Raw genomic sequence first — 21,057 nt, forward strand, 5'->3', positions numbered from 1 at the left:
TATAGGAAATTACGAAGATAACAGCAGTTCAATGCCTTAATTCAATAAGCACCAAAAATGTTTACTGCCTGGTTTCTGGCTCTGTCATTAATACTTTCAGAGTACACAGCTTTCTGCAGCAGTTCTGCAAGCAATGCATTAAATTTGTAATACTGACCCATCTCTGGCTTTTAGACAGCTGGCTTTTGCTCAGCAACTTCAAAGGAAAATGATAAGTGCTTTAAACCAGCTTTTTAATTATATCTACTGGGATTACTAATGCAAATGCATGAAATGTATCAATTTACTATTATTAGTTTTTATAATCAGGGGAACATCTGATTTAGTCCATTTGGCTTTGGAGCAAAAAAGCCTAAGGTGGGTCGCTCTCCCACAGTACTGGTTTCTGTAGAAAAGACAGTTATGATTTAACCCTAGATTTTGAAAGGACTTGTGCATGACCATATGTCCAAACTGACTTAGAAATGGTATTTCTGCAGGGATAAGGTATTAATTGTTTAAGAAAAATAAATTTGATCCTCATATACTGTAAGCATAGTACAGCACGTCTGAGACTCAGTGGTCATTGTCTCTATTCCACAAGGAAGTAGTGAACACTTTGTACTTTCAAATAAAGTTCAAAATTTTACTTCCTAATAGTCCTTAATCACTGTAATGAAAGGTATTTCAATTTAGTTATGTCTTACTTTTGGCAGTAGGCCAGTTTTGTAAAATAATGTAACATACTGAAATGTAATTGAGTATAATGCAGAGAGGGGTTTGTAGAGACAGAGGTTACTGCCACCATCTAGGTACCTGCACAGATACTGTGGGGAAAAGTGCATTCTGAAACTCCAGATAAATACTCGACAAAAAGGACAGTATAACACTCTGGGGTTTTTTGGGTTTTTTTGGTTTTGTTTTTTTTGGGTTTTTTTTTGTTTTTTGTTTTGTTTTTGGGGTTTTTTGTGGCTTTTTGTTTGTTTTGTGTGTTTGTTTTTTCGTTTTGTTTTGGGTGGGGTTTTTGTTTGGTTGGTTTTTATGTTTGGGTTTTTTTTTTGTTTTGTTTTGTTTGTGTGTGGTTTTTTGTGGTGTTTTTTTTTTGTTGTTGTTGTTGTTTTTTTTTTTTTTTTTTACAGTCTAGTACAGAAAATATATCTGAACATGCAGGGTGACCTGACCATCTCAGGCACTCAGCAGTCGTGTCACCTCAGCAGCTGTGTGGCTGTGTGCAGGGCTGCCCCAAGCCAGGACAGCATGGTGGAGCTGCACAGGCACTTTTCATGCCCCCCAGTCAACACCCAGCAGATGGCAAACATGGAATGGAAAGGTCCTCAGGACTGAAGAGAAAATGGCATTTACTGTTTATACTTTTTGGTGAACTCCAACAGCAGCTGCCATTTCAGGTGCTCCCCACAGAAAGCTTTCCACACATCAGAAGAAATGCTTAGACAACTCAAGCACAGGTCTGGGGTTTAGTCATTCTGTACAATTTTGTATTGAATTTTCTTCTAGATACAGTGTTTAATGCTGCATTTTTTTGGTCAGATGGGGCCTAACTGAGGAAAAGGGCCTATGGAGAGACATGGCCTAACCCACTGAAAAGCACACTATGATTGAAATGTTCAAAGCTTTACTATTATAAATGAAAGGCATCTGGAAAAATCTGATTCTTATGTTTTGGGTTAATACTAATTCCTGTGCATTAAGTTTCAGGAGCTGCAGGTGAGCTGCACAAGCACCTGTAAATTCCCTTGCCATTGTTTTTTTTCTTTAATTGCTGATTGTGCTCCTAGTAGTGATCTTTCTTTTAATTTCCTTGCTCTTCTGTGACCTTTACAAAGAGCATTTCAACTGTCTGGGAAACCAGACATAGCAAAATAAGTAAACATTTTGAAGACATATTTTAAGAGAGATAAGATAGAGCTGTTAGACAAGGAATGGTAGTTAAGGTCATTTTTGGAAGTATGTAAAACCAGACCACATATACATATCAGCAGGTCCCCACACGAATGTGTCCTGAGGCTATCAATTAGTATTGGCATGGGGATTGTGTTACATATTCCTCAGTACCTTGGAATCTGAGACCACCAGCAGACACTACAGGAGACAGGACAGAGCTGGCAGGCAAGGGCTCAGTCTGAATGGGTGTCTCCACAGCCAAGCCACTCTTATTTCCTGCAGATGGTCCAGCAGCAGTGCTAGAGAGGGCTCTGTCAGCATCTGCCTCTTCATCCATCCAAGTGTAATCTCATCAGATAAAAGCTAAGCTATGTAAAAGTTGCATGAAATGAAAGGGTTACAATACATTTTGGTTACTTCTCATTTGCATATTCCTGAGTAAGCTATGACACATACTATTGTGTCATATTTGAAAGGCCCAGCATTCCCTTTTGACTTCATGGCTGTGGACTGTGCCTGTCCCTTCGCCCCTGCAGGAACCTGTGTAAGTGCAAACACAATCAGAGCAGTTGTGAAGTGAAACATAATCTGGCAGTCAGACACACACCACACTGATTGCATCCAGAGGGAGACTGAGGGCAGGATGGAAGGCAGAACTACAGATGCTGATCTGCAGGTAAATCATGTTCCCCATGGAGGGAACTCATTGTACCAGATCCCCATCAAAGTCGGACATTTCCAGGTATGTGGCCCGTTATTTTGGAACAAGCTTTGACCCCTGGCTGTGGGGCTCCCTCAGCTGGGGAATGGAATAGGCATCAGCTCATAGCCACCTGGGACATGGGTGCACTGGGAAAATCCTTCTGGGCCATTCATCTGGCTTTGGGAAACAACACAAAGTGACCTTTAATGCATAGCAGCATCTAGTGGCAAGGGCACAAAAGCCGAGTGTTAGAAGGGCTGCTTTGTTTTGAAGAGGTAGTGAAATGCTAGTGTGTATGGGCTGATGTGTTAACAGAGGCCTCTGACACAAAGATCATGCTAAATCCATGTATCTCACTGCAGGACAGTTCTTCAAGTGCAGGAAATCTTCAAATCACATTACATCAGCATTGTCAGTGCAGGAGTGTGCCTTGTCTTATGTCCCTGAGTCCTAGCAAATGGCACTCATTTGAGTGTTCTATGCATTGCTGTGACAAACCCCCACCAGTTTGCAAACAAAAACCTGAAAATGTCAATAGAGGCAGAAAAAAAAAAAAAGAAAAAAAAAAAAAAGACAATTACTCTTAGGCTCACTAGGGTCAGATAACTCACAGTATTTTGTCATAAACTTTTATTATCCTCAGCGCTGCAGGATACAATTGGGATACTAAAAGTTCTCAGCGGAGTGGCAGGCTCTGATTTTGTAATCTGACTAGCAGGAATGGCCAGGATCCAGATTTTCTCTCCCTAAAAGAAAGTTTACTGGAAATAGCTCTTGACAGATGTCAGAGGGAGAGACAGTGTATCAGTCCTACTGGAGTTCTCCAATAAATAAAATGACACAGGGGAAAAAAAAAAGAAAAATGAACTTTGCTTGGAAATGGAGAAAATTGCCTAAGAAGTTCTGTCAGAGCATATAACATTTCGCTTAATGGTCAGGGAATTGCTCAGGGAAAGTTTCTAAGCAGAATGTTGAACTTGAGGGACGTTATCCGGCATTATCATGTACCAATCTAGAATATGCTTCCAGATGGACTATTGTATGCTCAGGCATTTAATACCTCTCGCAACACAGCTTCAGCTAAATATCTGTAAAGGGCACGCATCTGTATTTTCTTTGCCTTGAGTAAATAGCTGGTATTTATTTTTTTTCATTTATGTAGCACTGACAGTGTGTATTTATCGATTTACAGAAGTGTACCTTCTGACAAGAGAAAAGTCCTGGCATCCAGCTGCTCATTTCTGACTCCCCATCCCATGGGTACTGAAGTGATGACTCAGACAGAAGGCAAGGAGCGCAGTGGCAGTGGCAACAGTAGCTTAAAACAATGTTTTGTGCTGCTTTAGCTCAGAAGTATCCTATGAAGATTTATGTGGGAAGTAGATTGAGCCTGTGATTACAGCCCATTGAATACAGGAAGAAGTGAAAACCTGTGGATGTAAGTTTTAGCAATACTACAGAACAGCCTACACCTAAAAACACCAGTTTGGCAGCTGGCTTTGTGAGCATACTACTCTTACCAGAATTAAAACCACTTGTAATCTCACCATGATCTTTAGATTTTAGGTCATGCGCAGCTAACATCATCTAATTATCCCAGGCTATCTGCTGATGAATTATCCTTGCAAATTCTCCTATTAACAGTCTGTTAATAGAAAACATATTGCACTACATATTTTTGTCCCAATCTGCCAGGAAGTTCTATAACATATATTCAAGCCTCTCACCTTTCTCATGCAGGCGATTTTCTCTCAGACATTTAATCATCAGAAATACTCTTTCTTAAAGACTTCATTAAGGGAAAAAATCTCATTGTATGAGTTACAGCATTTCCTTATCAGTGCCTGAAGTGTGACTTACCCTGGTGCAAGATCTTGTTTGAGAAGAAATCAAGCATGTGTCCCTCACTTTCTCTTCTGTGCCCCACAAGACTGTTTTTTTCCAATCAAATATATTTCTGATTCTGACTGGATTATCTAACTAAAGGCCACCATGATGTGCAGGCTGACAATCCATGTTAGCAAGAATAGCATACTATACAAACACTCTACATGTGATTGCATGGGTTTTTTCTCCTAAATCATGTATTCTAGACTCACTGCATCACCGTGCCTCTACTGGGAGCTATTGCATTCCAGCCATCTCCAGCACTTCGCATTTTTGATATCTCATTATGCATGAAAAGATTTTCTTCACTTAGATGCAAGCGACTGTGTTTTATATATTCTGATAGCTCTTTCATTTTCCTTGAAAACAGCTTGACAATTTGCAGTTCTGCCAACAGGCAGGAACTAATCAAAAGAGCTCTGCCTTCATTTTCTGCTTTAAAAGAGATAAAATCTGGTATCTCAAGAAAAGCAAAAAACATAAATAGGAAAGAATAAAAATTGCAAAAACACAGTTACTGACCTCTGTTTGGCTGTGTGAGTTTCTCACTAATTAAATAATTTTCAATACCTGTTACCACAATCCTTACCCGACACTGAAGGTTTCCAACAGATGATTAAAAATAATGTTCCTTTGATCTATTTTCACTTTCTTGATAATTTCAACTATTTTCTAATTTGTGTCTACTGCAGATAGGAATCAATAATGGCTATGCAGATCCTTCTAAGGTAGCTATGCAGGAGTAGCAACACAGAAAAAAAAAAGGGTCTATGTCACTTTGTGCTTCTTGGCTAAATATGGAAGGAGAGATCATTGTCTTCAAACACACCTGCAAATTCATTGACACAGAGTATGTTTCAGGTTCTTATTACAGTGTCAGTTTCCGGGGGCTATGCTGGGAGCCATAGGACTGGCATCATGAGGTGCCGAAAGGTATTGCTACAGGCACGGTTTTGTGGCAATGGCAGCAGACCACCAGATCAGTTCCTGCATTGGTAACAGGTGCTATCTCTTCCGGCCCTGTTGCCTACCTGTTTCCACTTTTAAATTTTCTACTGGATGTTTTCTTGCTCTAAGTACTATTTTAAAATCAAGGAAAATTACAAATTAGGACAAGAGCTTAAATGAAGGCCTTTAAAGGCTCCTGAGCTGTTTCCCTTCTCACTGCTTGTCAATGCTGCTTCTGTAGTATTTGAGGTGGAAAAACCTATCCAAAACCTTATCAAAAGCATCAAGCACCATTTGTGTCAACTTTTCATACAGCAACATTCCTAATGACTTCACTGGGAGGTTATCGGGACAGAAATCAGGAGTACTTTCCTCAGAATCACGACTTTGAGAATGTAGAGAGAGACCATGAAAGATCAATGGGACAGACAATATGTTGAGAATCTTCACTAAATCCCTTCCTGTAAAATAGTACCAAGATCCTATCTAACACCCACAAAATGTCTTTATCATGTCTTGTGCACAAACACTTACTTAATATTGGCACAAACTGGTATATTCTTGCACATGTAGTGTCACATATTCCAAATTGTTCTGAGGCAAAAATTAGAGGCAATATTTAATATGGTCTGGAAGGTCACTCTTTGATAAATGGGTGTTGGTCAAAGAAAACTCAGTGATTGTGAATAAAACCTTCTAGCAAACTGCTGGTTTTCATTGCGAGAATAAATCGGTTAAAGCCACTATGTTTAACTCTGTGCTACTGAAATCTGGAATAATCTGTGAAACTGGAGTAGCCTTATGGTGGCCATGAAAGCAGTAAATGCTACCCCTAATTCAAGTTTATTTTTTAATCTGAATTTGGACAATATTAAGGGGGTTTTGCTGTAAGTGGACTTTATGTGTTCCTGTTTTAAACTACAAAGACATGTTAAATAGCAGTGAGTGTGTCTTGCACCTTTCAGCCATATATCTAGAATAATGGAGGTGAAAATTGTGACTGTGATTGACATATGTGTGTTGCTGGGCAGGTTGTGCAGATACAGTCCCAAGTCACACACATGCTCTTTCAGCTGCTTAAGCAAAAGGACTTAGAGTAACTACAAAGAGAAAAATATAGGAGTACTACATTCTAAATTGCACCTTCTAATTCTGACCACTAATTTAATCACTTAATTCTCATAGATACTATAGCAATAGTATCTATTTCTCAGTATCTGGTAGGAACCAGAACTGAGGGAAAAAAAAGCAACCATAAAACTTAAGGGTTTTAATGTACCCATTAGAAACTCTCTTTTCTGCAGCACACACTTCCCTGGAGAACCTGCCATTACATTGGTAATGCATTCTCATTTATTTGTCTCTGACATATTTGACGTCTTCAGAGTGCTGCTCAGTGTGACTTGAGTTAGTCAAATCTTGGCCTTCAGGTGACAGGAGGAAAAAAAGCTCCCAACAGCCCAAAGTAGGCAGCCAGCTTTTTGCAGATGCTTCAGAACAGGGCAACAAAAGGCCATAAGAAAGTCAATCACACTTGATTGCATTAATAACCAGTTACAGGAAAGCAGTATAGGAGCTGATAAATTAAAAACTCATGATGAAAAAGTGGCAGAGACAGCTGCTGAGTAAGGTCTTAAAGCCCCAGCATGACTGATGTAGTGGTGTGACCTATACAGTCTGCCAGTTCCCAACACAAGCAGCTGCTAAGGTTGTTGATTGAATGTACAAATGTGTACCAGGGACAGCATCCAACTTTTTGCTGTGTTGAGGTTTGGCCAAGACTAAAACCTTCTGTAATTTTGCCAGAGCACTTTTCTGTCCTCTGCTTGCCAAGATCTAAGAAGAGCAGTATTTTGGAACACAGAGACTTGAACTTAGAACTAACACCTTCATCACATCCAGAATGATTTTCAAGAAAACCTTTGAGACTTAAAACACATTAGGAATTGTTTGTTTACTGGCATGCTTGTTATCTCTTTTTGTTTATTTCAAGTACAGTTGTGGGAAACATTTTCCTCCTGCTTTTAGAACAGAAAAGGGAGATAAATGAGATAATTACAAAAGAGGTGAGAGTCAGAAATCATGTGAAAATATAGTAAAAATTCTCAAAAACTGAAAAAAACAAAGAAGGGAAGAATTGGAGGGGAAAAAGGAATGAATAGGATTAATAATTATTCAGTTGTCTTTTATATAGTTATAAATCAGGAGAAAGGGAAGGAAACTATTATGTTCATTTGGGACCCTTAGATTTTTCCAGGGATTTTTCTTTTCCCATTTGGTTTCCATTTTAGTTTTAATGTGAAATCTAGATTTCAATGAGGGTTCTAACAGGGAGGGGAAGGGAGGAGAGGGGAGGGGAGCAGAGTGGATATCTCAGTGGACACTTAGAATACAGCTTTTTTATTTTATTTTTATTATTCCTACCACCTATATTCTTCTGTGTCGAGGTTGTTACTGGGTCTAGGGTCTCCAAAGAGACACAAGCATTTGTTGGCTGTTATAAGGTTGTTTATTGCATGAATACATCAGTCTCAAAGGCAAAGAGTTCAAGGTGTTAGAGTCTGTGTTAAAACCTTTCTAGTACAGAGTCCCAAGCTGGAGCAGCAGCTGCAAGGCTGCTTTCTGATATACAGTCCCAGGTTCTGTGCAGGAACAGCAGTAGCAGCAACAGTTGTTCTCAGGCACAGAGTCCAATGTCCCAGCGGCAGTAGTGGAGTCTGATGTTCCAGAGAGCACCAGCAGCAGGGACCACAACTTTTCTTCTTTCTTCTTCTGCCATGTTCTTCTTCTTGTGGCTGCTGATGTGTTGATGCTGTGATGATTGATGATGATGGTGAAGCTGATGCTGAAGATTATGTTGCCCATGATGATGATGATTGTATCCCACTATGGGTCTTTTCATTTATAAAACATCCAATCAGCTAAAAACACAATTCTAAAACATTCTTTCTAAACCAATCTGAACTTCATTCTAATGTGTGAAAGTAGTATGAAAGTAGTGTCAGTTCTTATCTGAAAAATTATGTATATAATATTATCTATTTACGCAAATGTACTGTCTGTTTTCTTACTTATAATTTACGTGAATAAATTTATCTTTTTATGTGAATAGTTCTATCTATTTATGCATGAAGTTTTCTCTATTTTACATAATTCTATCTGTTCTAGTGGCAAGATACTGCTGTGTTATTTTTATGTCTAGAACTAAGTTGCTGGACTTTCAACAAGGCCTAAGGGCCTTTGCTAGTTGATACAATTTCTTAAGGCATTTAAAATGTATTTCTACTTACTTAAAACCTAAACCTTAAACTTAATTAAAATTACAACTTACGCTTCTATTTACTTAAAACTTAAACCTACACTTCTACTTTATATCTATGTGGCTTAATATATCTTAGTTTCTCTAAAGGCTTTAATTCCACCCCTGCATTCACCTCCCTCTCTGAGGAACTCAGAGAGGCTTGCGTTCCAACACTCCTACAAACACATACTAAAACTAAGTTACTTACTCCAGGCCTCTTTTCATATCTAGTGCTTTTAGTTTCTTTGGAACATCTAGGGGGTACTAAACATGAAAACCAAGCTACCTTTCCTTGCCATCATGCCACCAACCAAATTCCCTTCTACCTAAAGCACAGCTTTATGCTAAAATGAGTTGGGGTGAGTAGAATAGGCATTCATTTAGGGTACAGAAAATTAATTTCTATGATGCCATTGTCAAGTTGCAGCTCCTTGACTTCTGGGGCAAGTTAGGCACTGGCAGGAGAAGGCACTGGGAGACACAGACACTGGTCTGCAGCTGCAGAGCCAAAACCCCATCTACGTCCAGGCTGCCAGGTCTCCAAGTCAGGACTTGCAGGAAAAAGTGATGAGCACTCAGTCCTCATCAAATAACAGGAAACTGATGGAATCAATATGGGGCCATATCATACCATAAAGAGGGATAGAGACAGCCAAAGTGCTGAATGCAGGCTCTGCTGTCTACAGACACTAAAAGCTTGCTGTTGGTTTCTTTAAAAAAAACTGAAAACAAAAACAAACAAACAAAAAAACCCCCAACAAAAACCCAACAACCCAAAAGCTAAGCCTTCAGTAGCTATCGTGTTTCTCAGATGACACCTGGTGGACAGAAGCTGAAGAGATGAAAGCATTCTGCCTTCATAGTGCAGAACCTTGATCCTTACTCACAACTGTGCTGCTGCACTTACTGCAGGTGCAGCTGTCCTCCATATTCTGCTAATCCACCCCATGCCCCCAGTCCGTTATTAGTTTCCCTGAATTAGCATTTATCACCCATGTATCTTCAACAGCTTTTTTTTTTCAGCACTCATATACATTTTCTTCCACAAATAAAAATACAGGGAAAGCCCCTGGTAGCAGCAACTGGGTGCTTTTATGGTGTGGGATAACTAGACAATTTTATGAGTGCCTTCATAAGTGGATAGTTGCATTCAGAGGGTTAAAGGCTTCAGTTTCTTCTGATTATTAATTTACTCTTTTAAACTAATTCCAGTTCACTTCTGTTACAGTGTCTGTCTTTTCTGTAATTGCCCTAACGCATCCCAGTTGAGGTCTCAATATAAAGCGGGGGGGAGAGGGGGGTAGGTATCTGAAGAGAAACATATAGAAGTGTTTCTTATGGGGATGCTTACACTTTGAGGTTAAACAGGTGGTTTCCTCAAGAATCTCATGGATAGCAATATTAAGTTCTGGTGCAGTCCTGTCTCTCTATTTGGCTCAAAGGATTTCAGAAAATGACAGATACTGCTGAATCAATGCTGTGACATATGAGGCCTCTGCCATAAATAAGGTGACCACGACCAATTGTTTGACTGTTGGCATTGCATCTTCTAGGATTTTTTTTCTGTTATTGGCTTTTTTCCCTGTTTTATGTGTACTCTATTCCTTTAAATGTTAACAACTTTATTTTTTTTCCTTGGTGTATTTCCATGCCTTTTTTTCTGCCAAATCTTGGAAGATTTTATGAAGCAAAACGCACAGAGAAGCCAGGGATTCATTGACTTCAAACACCAAGCTAAGCCGAAAAATAATGTGGTAGAGGTCAGAAGGAAATTATTACATAATTATCTGGATTGCTTCTTCTGGATTCAGATTATCTGTTTACCTGTTTGGCAAACCGGCCATCCAAGAGTTGTGGCATTGTATTTGGTCTGGCTGAGGTGGGGTTAACATCCAAACAGCTGTGCTTTGTGTTTGTAGCCACAAAGGCCTGGCCTCCCGTGACATCAGGGCTGTCTCTCCAACACCTCCCTCAAAGACCAGCAGGTCTAGAGTGTGCAAGAGGCAGGGAAGGGAGACACAGCTGGGACAGATGGCCCTAGCTGACCAGAGCGACATTCCATACCATATGATGTGTAAAAACAAAAGCCAAGGGGTGCTGAATTTTTATTATTAAGGTGTTTGTCTTCTAAAGCAACTGCTACATGTACTGGGGCCGTAGTCCCAGGAAGTAGCTGGACATCACCTGCTAAGAGCAATTAGAGAATGGATCTCCTTGCTTCTCAATGTGGCCTTTGCCTTGATCTCAACCAATTGAGCTTTTCATCTCATTTTCTTCCCCTGTCCTGCTGAGCAGAGCAAGTGGTGAAGCATCTTTGTGGAGCCCTGGTGCCCAGTCAAGGTGAACCCACAGCAGGCATATCCTGGATGAAATGAAGTTTTCTCCACAGAAAGAATGAATAATGCCCTGGCACAGCTGAAAGCCAGGGTTCAGTTTTATACCAGCGTTGCAACTTGATGTTCAAGTCCCTGCTGTCCAAAGCCAGAAGTAACCAAATCTAACTATGTTCCGACACCTGAAATATCCCCTCATATGGTTTCAAGAACAACTCTGCAAAGTCCTCAGGATTCTGAGTAATGCACAAGTAAAGTAAAATAGTCATAAAGATTGGAGCAGCCAGAAACTGATGAACTACTGAGCAGTACCTGATTTCCACTATGAGTGGAAACACCTTATTAAAGCATTTTCTGGAAAAAGGTGCTTTCTGCAGAGCCGTCCCCAACAAGTGACCAATTTGCTGCTCACAGCAACAGGAAACTTGGAAGGGCTGACAATCACCAAAAGAAAGCAAATGCTAACATAACTTACTTTTTTCTCTTACACCCAATAGTGAAGGCCAAGGCAAAGAGGACTTTGAAACACTGCTAAGAGACTACTTTTACAAGCTTTTCAGATAGCAATTTGTGAGAACAACACTCTTTATTTTATGCTGAAAAATACTTCCAGGCTTTGAAATGTTCACCTTTACTTTTTAATTTCTATTCAGCAAATACCAAGAGAACAAGTATAGTCATAAAATACAAAGAGGAAAATGTATCTGGAAAGTGCTCTTAAGAACATCAATTAGACAATACAACATCTTCAGCATAGTCCTTTGAGCAGCATCTGTGAGGGCATTTGTGTCCTGCAGCCAGGGAAACACCGGTTCCTAAAGCGTCTGGGGCAGGAAAACCACTGGATAAATAATTACTTCTGTTCCACAGAAATGTTAAATGACCATTCATTTGAAAGTCTGACCTGCATACAAGAGTGAGAAACAAGATCTTCAGAGCCCGCCCCCAAGAATTCATTGAATCATGTGGAACTCTCCACATTCTGACAGGCTAATGAGGGCCTATCCCAGTGTTCCTGAAGGAAGCAATCCCTACGAGCCTTGGAACATAGACCAGGCCCGGCAAGGGCACCCCGGGAAGCGAAGAAGGAAGGAAGGAGTTAATGGCGGCAGCGAGAGGCACGGCAGCCCCTCCCCTGGGCGGGCCGGCGGTAACATGGCCGCGCTGGCCCCGGCGCTGGCGGCGGCAGCCGGGCGGCTGCAGGTAAAGGCCGCTGGCACCCCGGCCTGGCGGGGCCGCGCCTCCGGAGGAGCCCCGGGCTGCGCGGGTGTGTCGGGCTGGCCTGAGACAGCCCTTCGGTGTGGCGGACTCGGCGTTTCTCTGTTGAACAGTGCATTGGTGTGTGCGGGCGTGTCATACTCCTCACTCCACCTTCGTGCCCCGGCCGCTTAAATTTACCTGAATCGCGCCAATGGAAATCGAGCTCTGCACTGTGGTGTTGTCTGCTTGAAAGTACCGAGCATTAAAAAACAAACAAACAAACAACAAACAATTAAAAAAAAGGTTGTTAATAACAATTGATTTTGTTATCTACAGAATGAGAGCTGTTCCAGTACTGCAGGTGCTGGCCGACAGGTTCAGAGCTGGAAGATCAAAGCTGAACGAGCTAAGAAAGTTGAATTCATAAGAACTGCAGAAAAGCTAAAAGCTCAGTAAGTTAAACAGTTTATCATAAGTATGTTTTTTATTCTGTTCTGGAGGTATCATTATTAACTCGAGGTTCAAAGTAAGAATGTATGATAATGAAATCTTTAGGCTAAAGGTATCCTTTTCAGGAGTTCAAATTATTGTGGTTATTACAGTATCTCAGGATAGGCTTATGAGCTCCAAAATGCCCTGTTGTTTGAATTACTATTTGGACTTATGCCAGTGGTGTAGTAAGACTTTAGTTCAAATTGATGCTCTCAGGTGCACCAGAAAAGGAAATGTGTGAGGCACAATTGAGTTCTCAGTCTTCCTACTTAGCTGTGCTTACCCTGTAAAGACCTAAAGCCCTTAAGATATGCTGACAAAAGGGGAACTGCAGCAACTGCAGAAGATTGAAAGACTTCATCTAGAATATGTAGGCCACGGTTTTGAAAAACAAGGGTTCAAGACATCCCAGGCACAGAAATGATTTAAACCTGCTTCCCCACATCTTGATCAAGTGCTGATGACAACTGCACTGGCAGCTGAAAGAACAGGGAGTTTTCTTCTGGAACAGATGAGCTTTCTGGGGAGTAGCTAATGTAGCCATCTGACTGAAGGAGAGTTTTGCAGTTGTGAATCCTGATTTAACAGGGCACTTAAGTCTCACACCGGTGTTTTACACTGTGTGTCTGGATCGAGTTCACCTTGATTACCCTGGATCCTGGATTGTGGTTGAGAATTTGACCACTGGGTAATGTAGATGTTCCTAAGCCGCTTGAAGCAAGCCATGCCATTTAACTGTGGCTCAGCGTCCCTCTGTGATGTTGTCTGTGCTGGGGCTCCATCTAGGTGTGCCACTGCATTAATACAGCCTGTCTGCCTGCACTTCCCAGGGAACAGTCTGGCAAGGCTCCCAGAGAGAATGCATGCACATAAAATTTCAGTGTGTAAACCGATGCATGCAAGGAAATCACTGAGGTGATTTCCTTGTTAATTTCTTGTTAAAGTTCTTGGGTTACTGTGGTGTGTAGTCTTATAGCTGCAGAAATACTTTCCTTGAAAACAGTTGTAGAACAAACCAGGGATTTGTACCAAATCTAAGACAGTCCTGTTAACACAGCCTGCCCACTCACCTTGGAAAATCTTGGGGCTTTGCTGAGTGTTACTGAGAAAGGCACCCTTTCTTCCTAGGCTTGCAAATATAGAAAAAGACAAAACTGGACACCTTTATAACAGGAAGAGTGATTCCAGGGTAGAATACAGATTACTTGAGGAACTGGAACACAGCATGACTGTCAGCAGGAAAATGGAAAGTAAGTGAGGTTTTATTTGGGTTTATTTGCTTTTTTTAAAATATTATGTTGTTTTTGTAAATGGTTTAAAAATCAGTAATACGGAGGGATCAGTTTAGATAGAAGATGGATACTGGTAAGTGTGGTATTTCACCATGTGATTAGAAACAGTTCACTGCAAAATTCAGAAGCATAAACATTTTGGGCCTCATATGTTACTAACTGTTATCTTTTAATCTTCAGTGTAAAACCACTGTGGTGGAAAGGTACTGTTCGAGAAACTTGGAATCAATTTTGTGTGTATATTGTGTGTATATTTGTGTGTCCAGCTAAGGTGCAGTAAAAATATTCTTACTTCAACATTCACACACTGATTGTTGCCTTTAAATACCCCTTTAAACTGTTCTGTGTTTGCATTTTTTGAGTTTTTGGGCAATGAATATTCCTACTTCAGATAGTACTGTGAGATGGTAGACAGTCTGTCCTACAGTATCTGTTCCACTTAGACACTATAGTATAGTTCAAGAAAAAAAAGTTACTCCCTTTACTCACAGTACTTGAATTCTTTCAACAATAATCCCATAAATCATGCTATGCTATCTGATACAGATCAAAATGAGTTGAAGAAAGTAAAGGAATGTAGAAACAATTAAAAGTATACTTTCTTACAAATTTGCGTGTGTTCTGATGTGCGCCTTTTATTTAAGGAATCTTAGAATGTCCTTTACATCTTGCAGTCCTTAAGAAGTGTACATTTTTTGAGGAATGACTAAGCTAATAAGTTCAGAAATTTTTTCCATGAGTAAGAAGGGAGCATGACATATGGATGGAAATGATGCTATGAGATAATAAAGAGGACAGTGATGAGAGCACTACATGTCAGATGTGAAGGAGTATATCCTAAAAGATACAAAAGTGTACAACCCCCCGCCCCTCCCTCCCCCAAATTCCCATTGTACTGTGTTGAGGTCTTTCAGCATAATCTGTATACTGTAAGATTTTCTGTGGTCTCAGCAGGAACTTGCACTTTCCTTAATGCAAATCTTTTGGGATAGACGATAAAGGTCCTTAGTATCTAAGATGTAGCCAGAATTTCATCCTCTTCAGCAGTGTATGTATGGATTCACAAGGAGCCAAGTGGTAACTTGGCTATACAAACAAGTGCACACATGCTTGGAGCACATGAAAGCATTGATTCTTCGCTATTTAACCCAACGAATAAATGAACCTTGTTGAAGTAGTGCATTCATATACACTTCAATGTTTGTTTTCTCTTCATAAATGGGTGTTTTGAAGCCTAGGTCAAAGTCTGCCTCAGAACTCTAGAACTATCACCTGCATAGGCAGTATTCTCCAAGTTCCCCTTTAGAAACAGGAGCTACTAATTTTAAAATCTGCTGATGCTGTGTAGGGAGCTAACATGGACCACATGGTCAGCTACATGCAATATCAGTTGAAATGCTTAGTACTGTGGCAGTTTCTTATCATCAAAAAGAATTTGTGTCCCTGCTTAGAAGAAACCCCTAGTTTATTTTGGACACTTCACTGCTGTTGTTCTTTTACTGAATACAATGCACAAAGAAACTGTCAACTGTCGGCATCTTACTTTATTTAACAGAAGCTAAAATCCTGCAGCAACTATCAAAAATACAAAACAACGTGAAGAAACTTCAGCAGCAATTGAAAGATGTGAAGCCTACACCAGAGTGTAAGTCAAGATGACAGGTTTAAAAACATTTTCCTCTACAGACAGGTTTCTTGCATAGATACCTTTCTCCTGCAGACTTGGGATTCTCCTCCAGTCTTCAAGATGTTGCAGGAATCTGGAAAGGGAAGACTAAACCTAGAAATCATAAAAGACTCTGCAGTTCTATGTGGAAACAGCAAATTACTTGTCTTACAAGTGGTGTACGTTTGTTCCTTGAGGTTGTTAAAAGCCCAATTTCCTATCTGTACCATTTGCCTTATGCAAAATAAACCTGATATTCTACTACCATGTAATTCTCTTTGATCTGGTAAGAGGTCACAGAGTAGGTTCTACGGGGAATTAATTTCTAGCCACTGGTTTGAAATGTAGACTGGAATATTCCACAGAAAATGCTGCAGCAGTTTGTTCAGTTCGGATGTTTTAAAGCTTTTGGGAAACAGGTTCTGAAAGAACCATGTCGTGTGGTACATACTACCTTTTGTGAATCTCAGGTTGAGGGCCTCCTACTAGCTGAGGACTTTCTGATGCTAGATAAAATGCATCCCATTTCATTTATTCAGTGCTTTATCTATTAAAAAAAAAAATCATTATCTACTTAAACTGTCAGTTAAGGTACTGAGGCATGAAAGATGAAAAATTAGATTTAGTTTCTATAACTTTACCAAAATACAGGTTAGTTGAACTGCATTCAGTGTGCCCATAGAGATGCTGGGCTGATTTAAAAGAGACTTTAGTCTAATAATATAATCTAATCTAATGGGTGGATTTTCTTTCACTGCAAAATATATTTTCTCTGCACAGCTGTATTACCATCTTAAGTCAGGACTACAGCATGCTGACAGTACAGGACAAAGTCTTACACTGATGTTTCTTTGTCAGCTTCGTAAAAGTAGTTACCTGCAGGTTAAAAGGATTGCTGTAATGTGGAATAAACCAGAGTTGAGTGTGCTTAAGTCATTAACTGCATTGCTATAAGAAAAAAGTGGAACTCTAGGATAAGTCTGTCTTAGTTTGGGCATCAGTTGAAGGTTAGTCAAGGTGAGACTTCTTTAAGGGAAATAAACATTTATATTGGCATTTGCATCTGGTTAGCTAAGTCCTTTCATAAACACACCTTTTGGATAAATAAGAATTTGTCTTTTAAGGCTGTTTGAGATGGAAATGCATGGTTTTTTGTACAATGAGATATGTGTCCTGAAAGTCTCTACAAGTCTTGCATTTCTGGATAGTGCTTATATGCTTTTTTTCTTCTTTTCCTTTTTTAGTTGTTGACAAGATCAAGGAAATGATGGAAGAAATAGAAAATGCAATCAATGCTTTTAAAGAGGAACAGAGGCAAATGTATGTTTATACGTGCTTCAGCTACTAGAAAAAGGGCTGTTGTAAGACAATGAAATCTTTGCATTAATCTAGCAAACTGTTCTTATGATTTACTCTTTTGGTAGTGATTCCTGAGATATGTAAATCAAAGTACAACCTGTCAGAGTTAGCATCTTGATAAACTGACTTTTAGAGAGGTTGTTTATACAGCTATTGCAGCATTCCAGCATAACAACAATTTGCCTATGAATAAGCTTTTTAGAGAGGCTGTAGAAGAGATTAGATTGTGGGGGGTTTTTTTGTTGCTGTTCTGTTTTCTAATCGGGTTTTGGGAGTTTATTTTTCTTTCTACTGGTGTCAGGAGGGGATTGAGTTAATTGTATGCATGCCATAAATGTGTTCTTTCAGTAAAAGGGTAACTTAATTCTCATTTTGTAGGGCTTTATTACTGGATCATTACAACTGTGCTGTTACCACTCCAGTTCTTAATCTTTGAAGAATAGCTCTTGTGTGGCCTTGAACAATTCCAAAATTCATTTTTGGTGAATGGACAATGAATACAGGATTTTTTTTCTTACATTTCAGTGTTTGTCTCTTTTCAGATATGAACAGCTTTTGAAAGAGGAAAAAGCTGTCATTAATGAGCTCAGTCTCTTTGAGAGAAAGGTGGAACTGTGGGCATTAGGGAGCTCAACAGCAGAAAAAGTTTGGAAATTACCATCAGCCAGGATCACAGTTGATAAAACACTGGAAAATCATCTACCCGAAGAAGTAATAGAGTTTGAAAAATTTCTTCAGCGAACAGGGGGGCGGCAAGGAGGCTGGGATGAGTATGATCATCAACATTTTCTGAAAATACGGACAAAATACAGAGGAAGGCTGTCTTACATGGATGAAGTCCTTGAGTATCTCAGCGGAAGAACAAAAGAAGATATAGAACAGCATGACAAATGGTATCAAGAATATGTAATTTTACATGAAAGAAAGAAAGAGGTAAAATAAGCCCTCTAAGGCTTTTGAAGATTTCAGAAAATGTACTTATTTTTCAAAGGCATAATCTCTTGTTTTTGTATCTGCCTCTCTGGTTGTAGTGCTAGGCAGATTTCTGCTACAGTTGATGGTATACAACTGAGGTCTTTATCATCCCCAACCTGCCAAAGTACTTGTTTTAATAAATAATTACAAATAGGCAGAGACCTAACAACGCAGAGAAGTGGCCTGTTGTATTGCCAAAGTATATTAGAAATGCTTTTGAAGTCAGTGATCGTGCAAGCTGGGTGCCAAGCCCAGAGCAGTTACTGATCCTGTCTTCCTGTTATATTTGTCTCTAGGAATGTGTGTCCCACTGTATAAGCAATACACCTAAGACAGACTGACACGCAGAATTATGATTCCCTCAAGAACTATCTAAGTAATAAAAGGCATACTGACATAAGAACTACTATAAAACAGTGGGTTAAATGGAAAGAAAGCAAGAACTGAGATACATTTGCATTAAAAAAGCATATTGCATCAACATTCAAAACTACCCGAAGTTATTACGATTGCTGTAACTGTTTTAGCAGACATATGTTGAACCTGCTTGTGTAATCCACAAAATAGGGGGGAAAAAAGAGAGGAAACACATATAGGTGCTTCTTGGTTTTAGGTTTTGCCTTCTATAGACTTTTAATTCCTATGTGCATATTTTGTGTTCTTGGAACAAATGTCTTCATCAGATTGAATCCATGTGAATATGTAAAATTTTCATGAAACTTTGGATTTTTTTCTTATGGTCTCTTGCAGTCAATTAAAAAGTGGAAAGAAAAGCAGCAGCAAGAAAAAGAAAGAAACTTGAAGGAAAAAGAGAAATTAGAAAAAATGCTGAAGGAAAGATGGCTGCAGCGTGAAGAAGCTCAGAAGCAAAAAGCAGAAGAAGAAAGAAAAAGAAAACATGCTGCAGTTGAAGTCTGGAAGAAACAGAAAGTAGTAGCATTTGCAATAGATCAAGCATCCCAACTAAAACTAGAAGACAAAGAGAAAAAGCAGCAAAAAGAGAGCCAAAGTCACGTGAAGTTAGTGTTGGAAAGGAATACCTTGCAAAAAAAAGTAAAGGAGGAACTTGAAAAGCTTGAAAATGAGAAGAAAGAGGAGGCTGAAAAGGAGGGAAGGAAGAAAATTGCTGCAGAAGAAATTTCTAAGTTTCAAGAGCATGTGCGTAATTTCACCTCCATTTTTGCATGTCGTTGTTTTAAATTTGATATGTCCTACTACAATATAACCTGTTAAATAGGTTTTAAAGTCCAAGTACTATTCATCTAAATCCATTATTGATTCATTACAAATAACAGCATCTATTGCAGATAAAGAGTATGAAACTTGATTTTAGACAAAGATGCTCCTTTTCTGCAATAGGTATTGAATTCTACAAGATTACTCAAGATCATATTTCTTTATCGATACAGAAGTGCTTTTATTTCTTCACTAAATAATTTTTTTGAGAAAAACTGCTTGGGCTGTGCTGCCTAAGAAGACTTCAGAGGACCTGAGTGCTCTATTCAGGTGGGAGGTAGAAAGAGTTGTTGCAATATCCTGCAGGTTTCAGTATCTGTTAGGCAAAGTCAGATCCCATATCAATGTAAATGCAATTACTGGAAAGTTGGTATTATTGTCAGCATTCATACTGAAGTTTTATAAACAGAGTATGAACTACTACTTTTTTATTTCTTTCTTTTTATACTACTTTTATATAATTTGTTTGTGCAAGACAATCTATAGCATGTAACTACCTAGTGAAACCTCATTTTTTGCTATTACAATAATTTCAAAACAAAAACAAACATAAAACCAACCAAAAATAAAACCAAAAAAGCTGTGAAAAGGCTGCATCTATATTTTTACATAATTTGTCTTACTAAGGAAGAAAAGTTTGCTTTTTCACTCATTATGTTTCAGGATCTACATAAACTGGAGCTAAGGGTTCTACAGAAACACACTAAAGAAATAGAGAAACAGGAAAAAGAAAAAAGATTGGCAAAGTTAAGAGAGAAGGTAACTTTTTGTTTGTTTTAACCAGAGATGTGTGCAGCTCGGTGGTTTAAGCAGACTTTCTTTTCATTGATATGAAAGGCAATTGTTTTAAACTATTTAACTAGTTGATAAAGGAAAACAAAAAGTCATGCCTTGTTATCAGTAGACAGAATTGCAGTAGGCATAGTTATTCCTGTTTAAAAAAAATGGGGAAAAGTTCCTACAATTTATGTCTCTCACAGTAATATTTCACTGGGTAAGGCCTATAAAAGTGATCCCAATATGGGTGGTGGCTTTCATTTTTCATATAGTTTTCTACCATTACTTAAATAAATAGGCTGTCTCCCAGAAGCATTTTGCATATACTGGGTTTAAAAAGAGTTTAACCTTTTAAATTACTAAAATTTAATGTGAGCAAGCAGTGTCACTGTCTTCTACAGTGAAGACCCAATGAGCGTCATGAAACTCCATTTGTGAAGAACGAAAGAGGCTAATTATTTTTGATTGTTTGTTTCACTCTGAGGTCGAGGTTCGGGTGACCAGAGACCGATCCAGGTTGAACAGACCTTCCAAGGGCTGGGAGGAACGCAGTCAAGAGATGGCACCAGCAGCTGCAGAACCGCTGTTGCGTGTTTCTCAGAGGTGAGGAGGGGGACCGATGGATGTGCAGCATGACACAAGTGCACTTTTATATTTTAAGCCTTTCTGTTTTCTTGTCAGAGCTGTCCCAGCCTGGAGAGGAGGGTCCTAGCTGCGCACCAGCCCGTCCCAGCCGCAGTACGGAGCAGCAGCCGGCACTTTCCGGCACAGAGCCGGCCGGACCCATGGCGTGCATTACCTCTGTCTTTTGCGAGTGTCGCGTTTGACACGCCGGCTGCCAGACCGGCCGGCTGTGATGTCCCTTGGCATTAAAAGCGCGTTTTCCCCGCAGCTGGTTGTGGCGGCCCCTTAAGCGTGGGGTGGCCACGCCGGCCCCCGCCGCAGTGCACTGAGGCGTCCCTTCCCTTTCCCCTCCCCGTTCCCCCCCCCGTTCCCCCGTTCCCTTT

General features: G+C 39.7%; 1 protein-coding gene across 1 annotated transcript; it reads left to right on the forward strand.

Annotated features, from left to right (window-relative positions):
- The first annotated feature begins 12,208 nt into the window (after positions 1-12,208).
- CCDC112 (coiled-coil domain containing 112) lies at positions 12,209-21,057 on the forward strand. Its single transcript, XM_058823404.1, has 10 exons — positions 12,209-12,256; positions 12,590-12,705; positions 13,874-13,995; positions 15,593-15,682; positions 16,948-17,023; positions 17,605-17,995; positions 18,788-19,195; positions 19,937-20,032; positions 20,535-20,653; positions 20,732-21,057. The coding sequence occupies exons 1-10, from the start codon at positions 12,209-12,211 to the stop codon at positions 20,760-20,762; spliced, it is 1,497 nt and encodes a 498-aa protein (XP_058679387.1). The 3' UTR covers positions 20,763-21,057.

This window comes from Ammospiza caudacuta, chromosome Z (genome assembly GCF_027887145.1).
Source record: "Ammospiza caudacuta isolate bAmmCau1 chromosome Z, bAmmCau1.pri, whole genome shotgun sequence".
Classification (NCBI taxonomy): domain Eukaryota; kingdom Metazoa; phylum Chordata; class Aves; order Passeriformes; family Passerellidae; genus Ammospiza; species Ammospiza caudacuta.

Bases quoted from the DNA above. Each gene is read 5' to 3' on its own strand.
- CCDC112 (XM_058823404.1), top strand. From the start codon at position 12,209: ATGGCCGCGCTGGCCCCGGCGCTGGCGGCGGCAGCCGGGCGGCTGCAG. The intron at 15,683-16,947 runs GTAAGTCAAGAT...TTCCTTTTTTAG, and splicing joins TGTGAAGCCTACACCAGAGT to TTGTTGACAAGATCAAGGAA. The intron at 17,024-17,604 runs GTATGTTTATAC...GTCTCTTTTCAG, and splicing joins AAAGAGGAACAGAGGCAAAT to ATATGAACAGCTTTTGAAAG.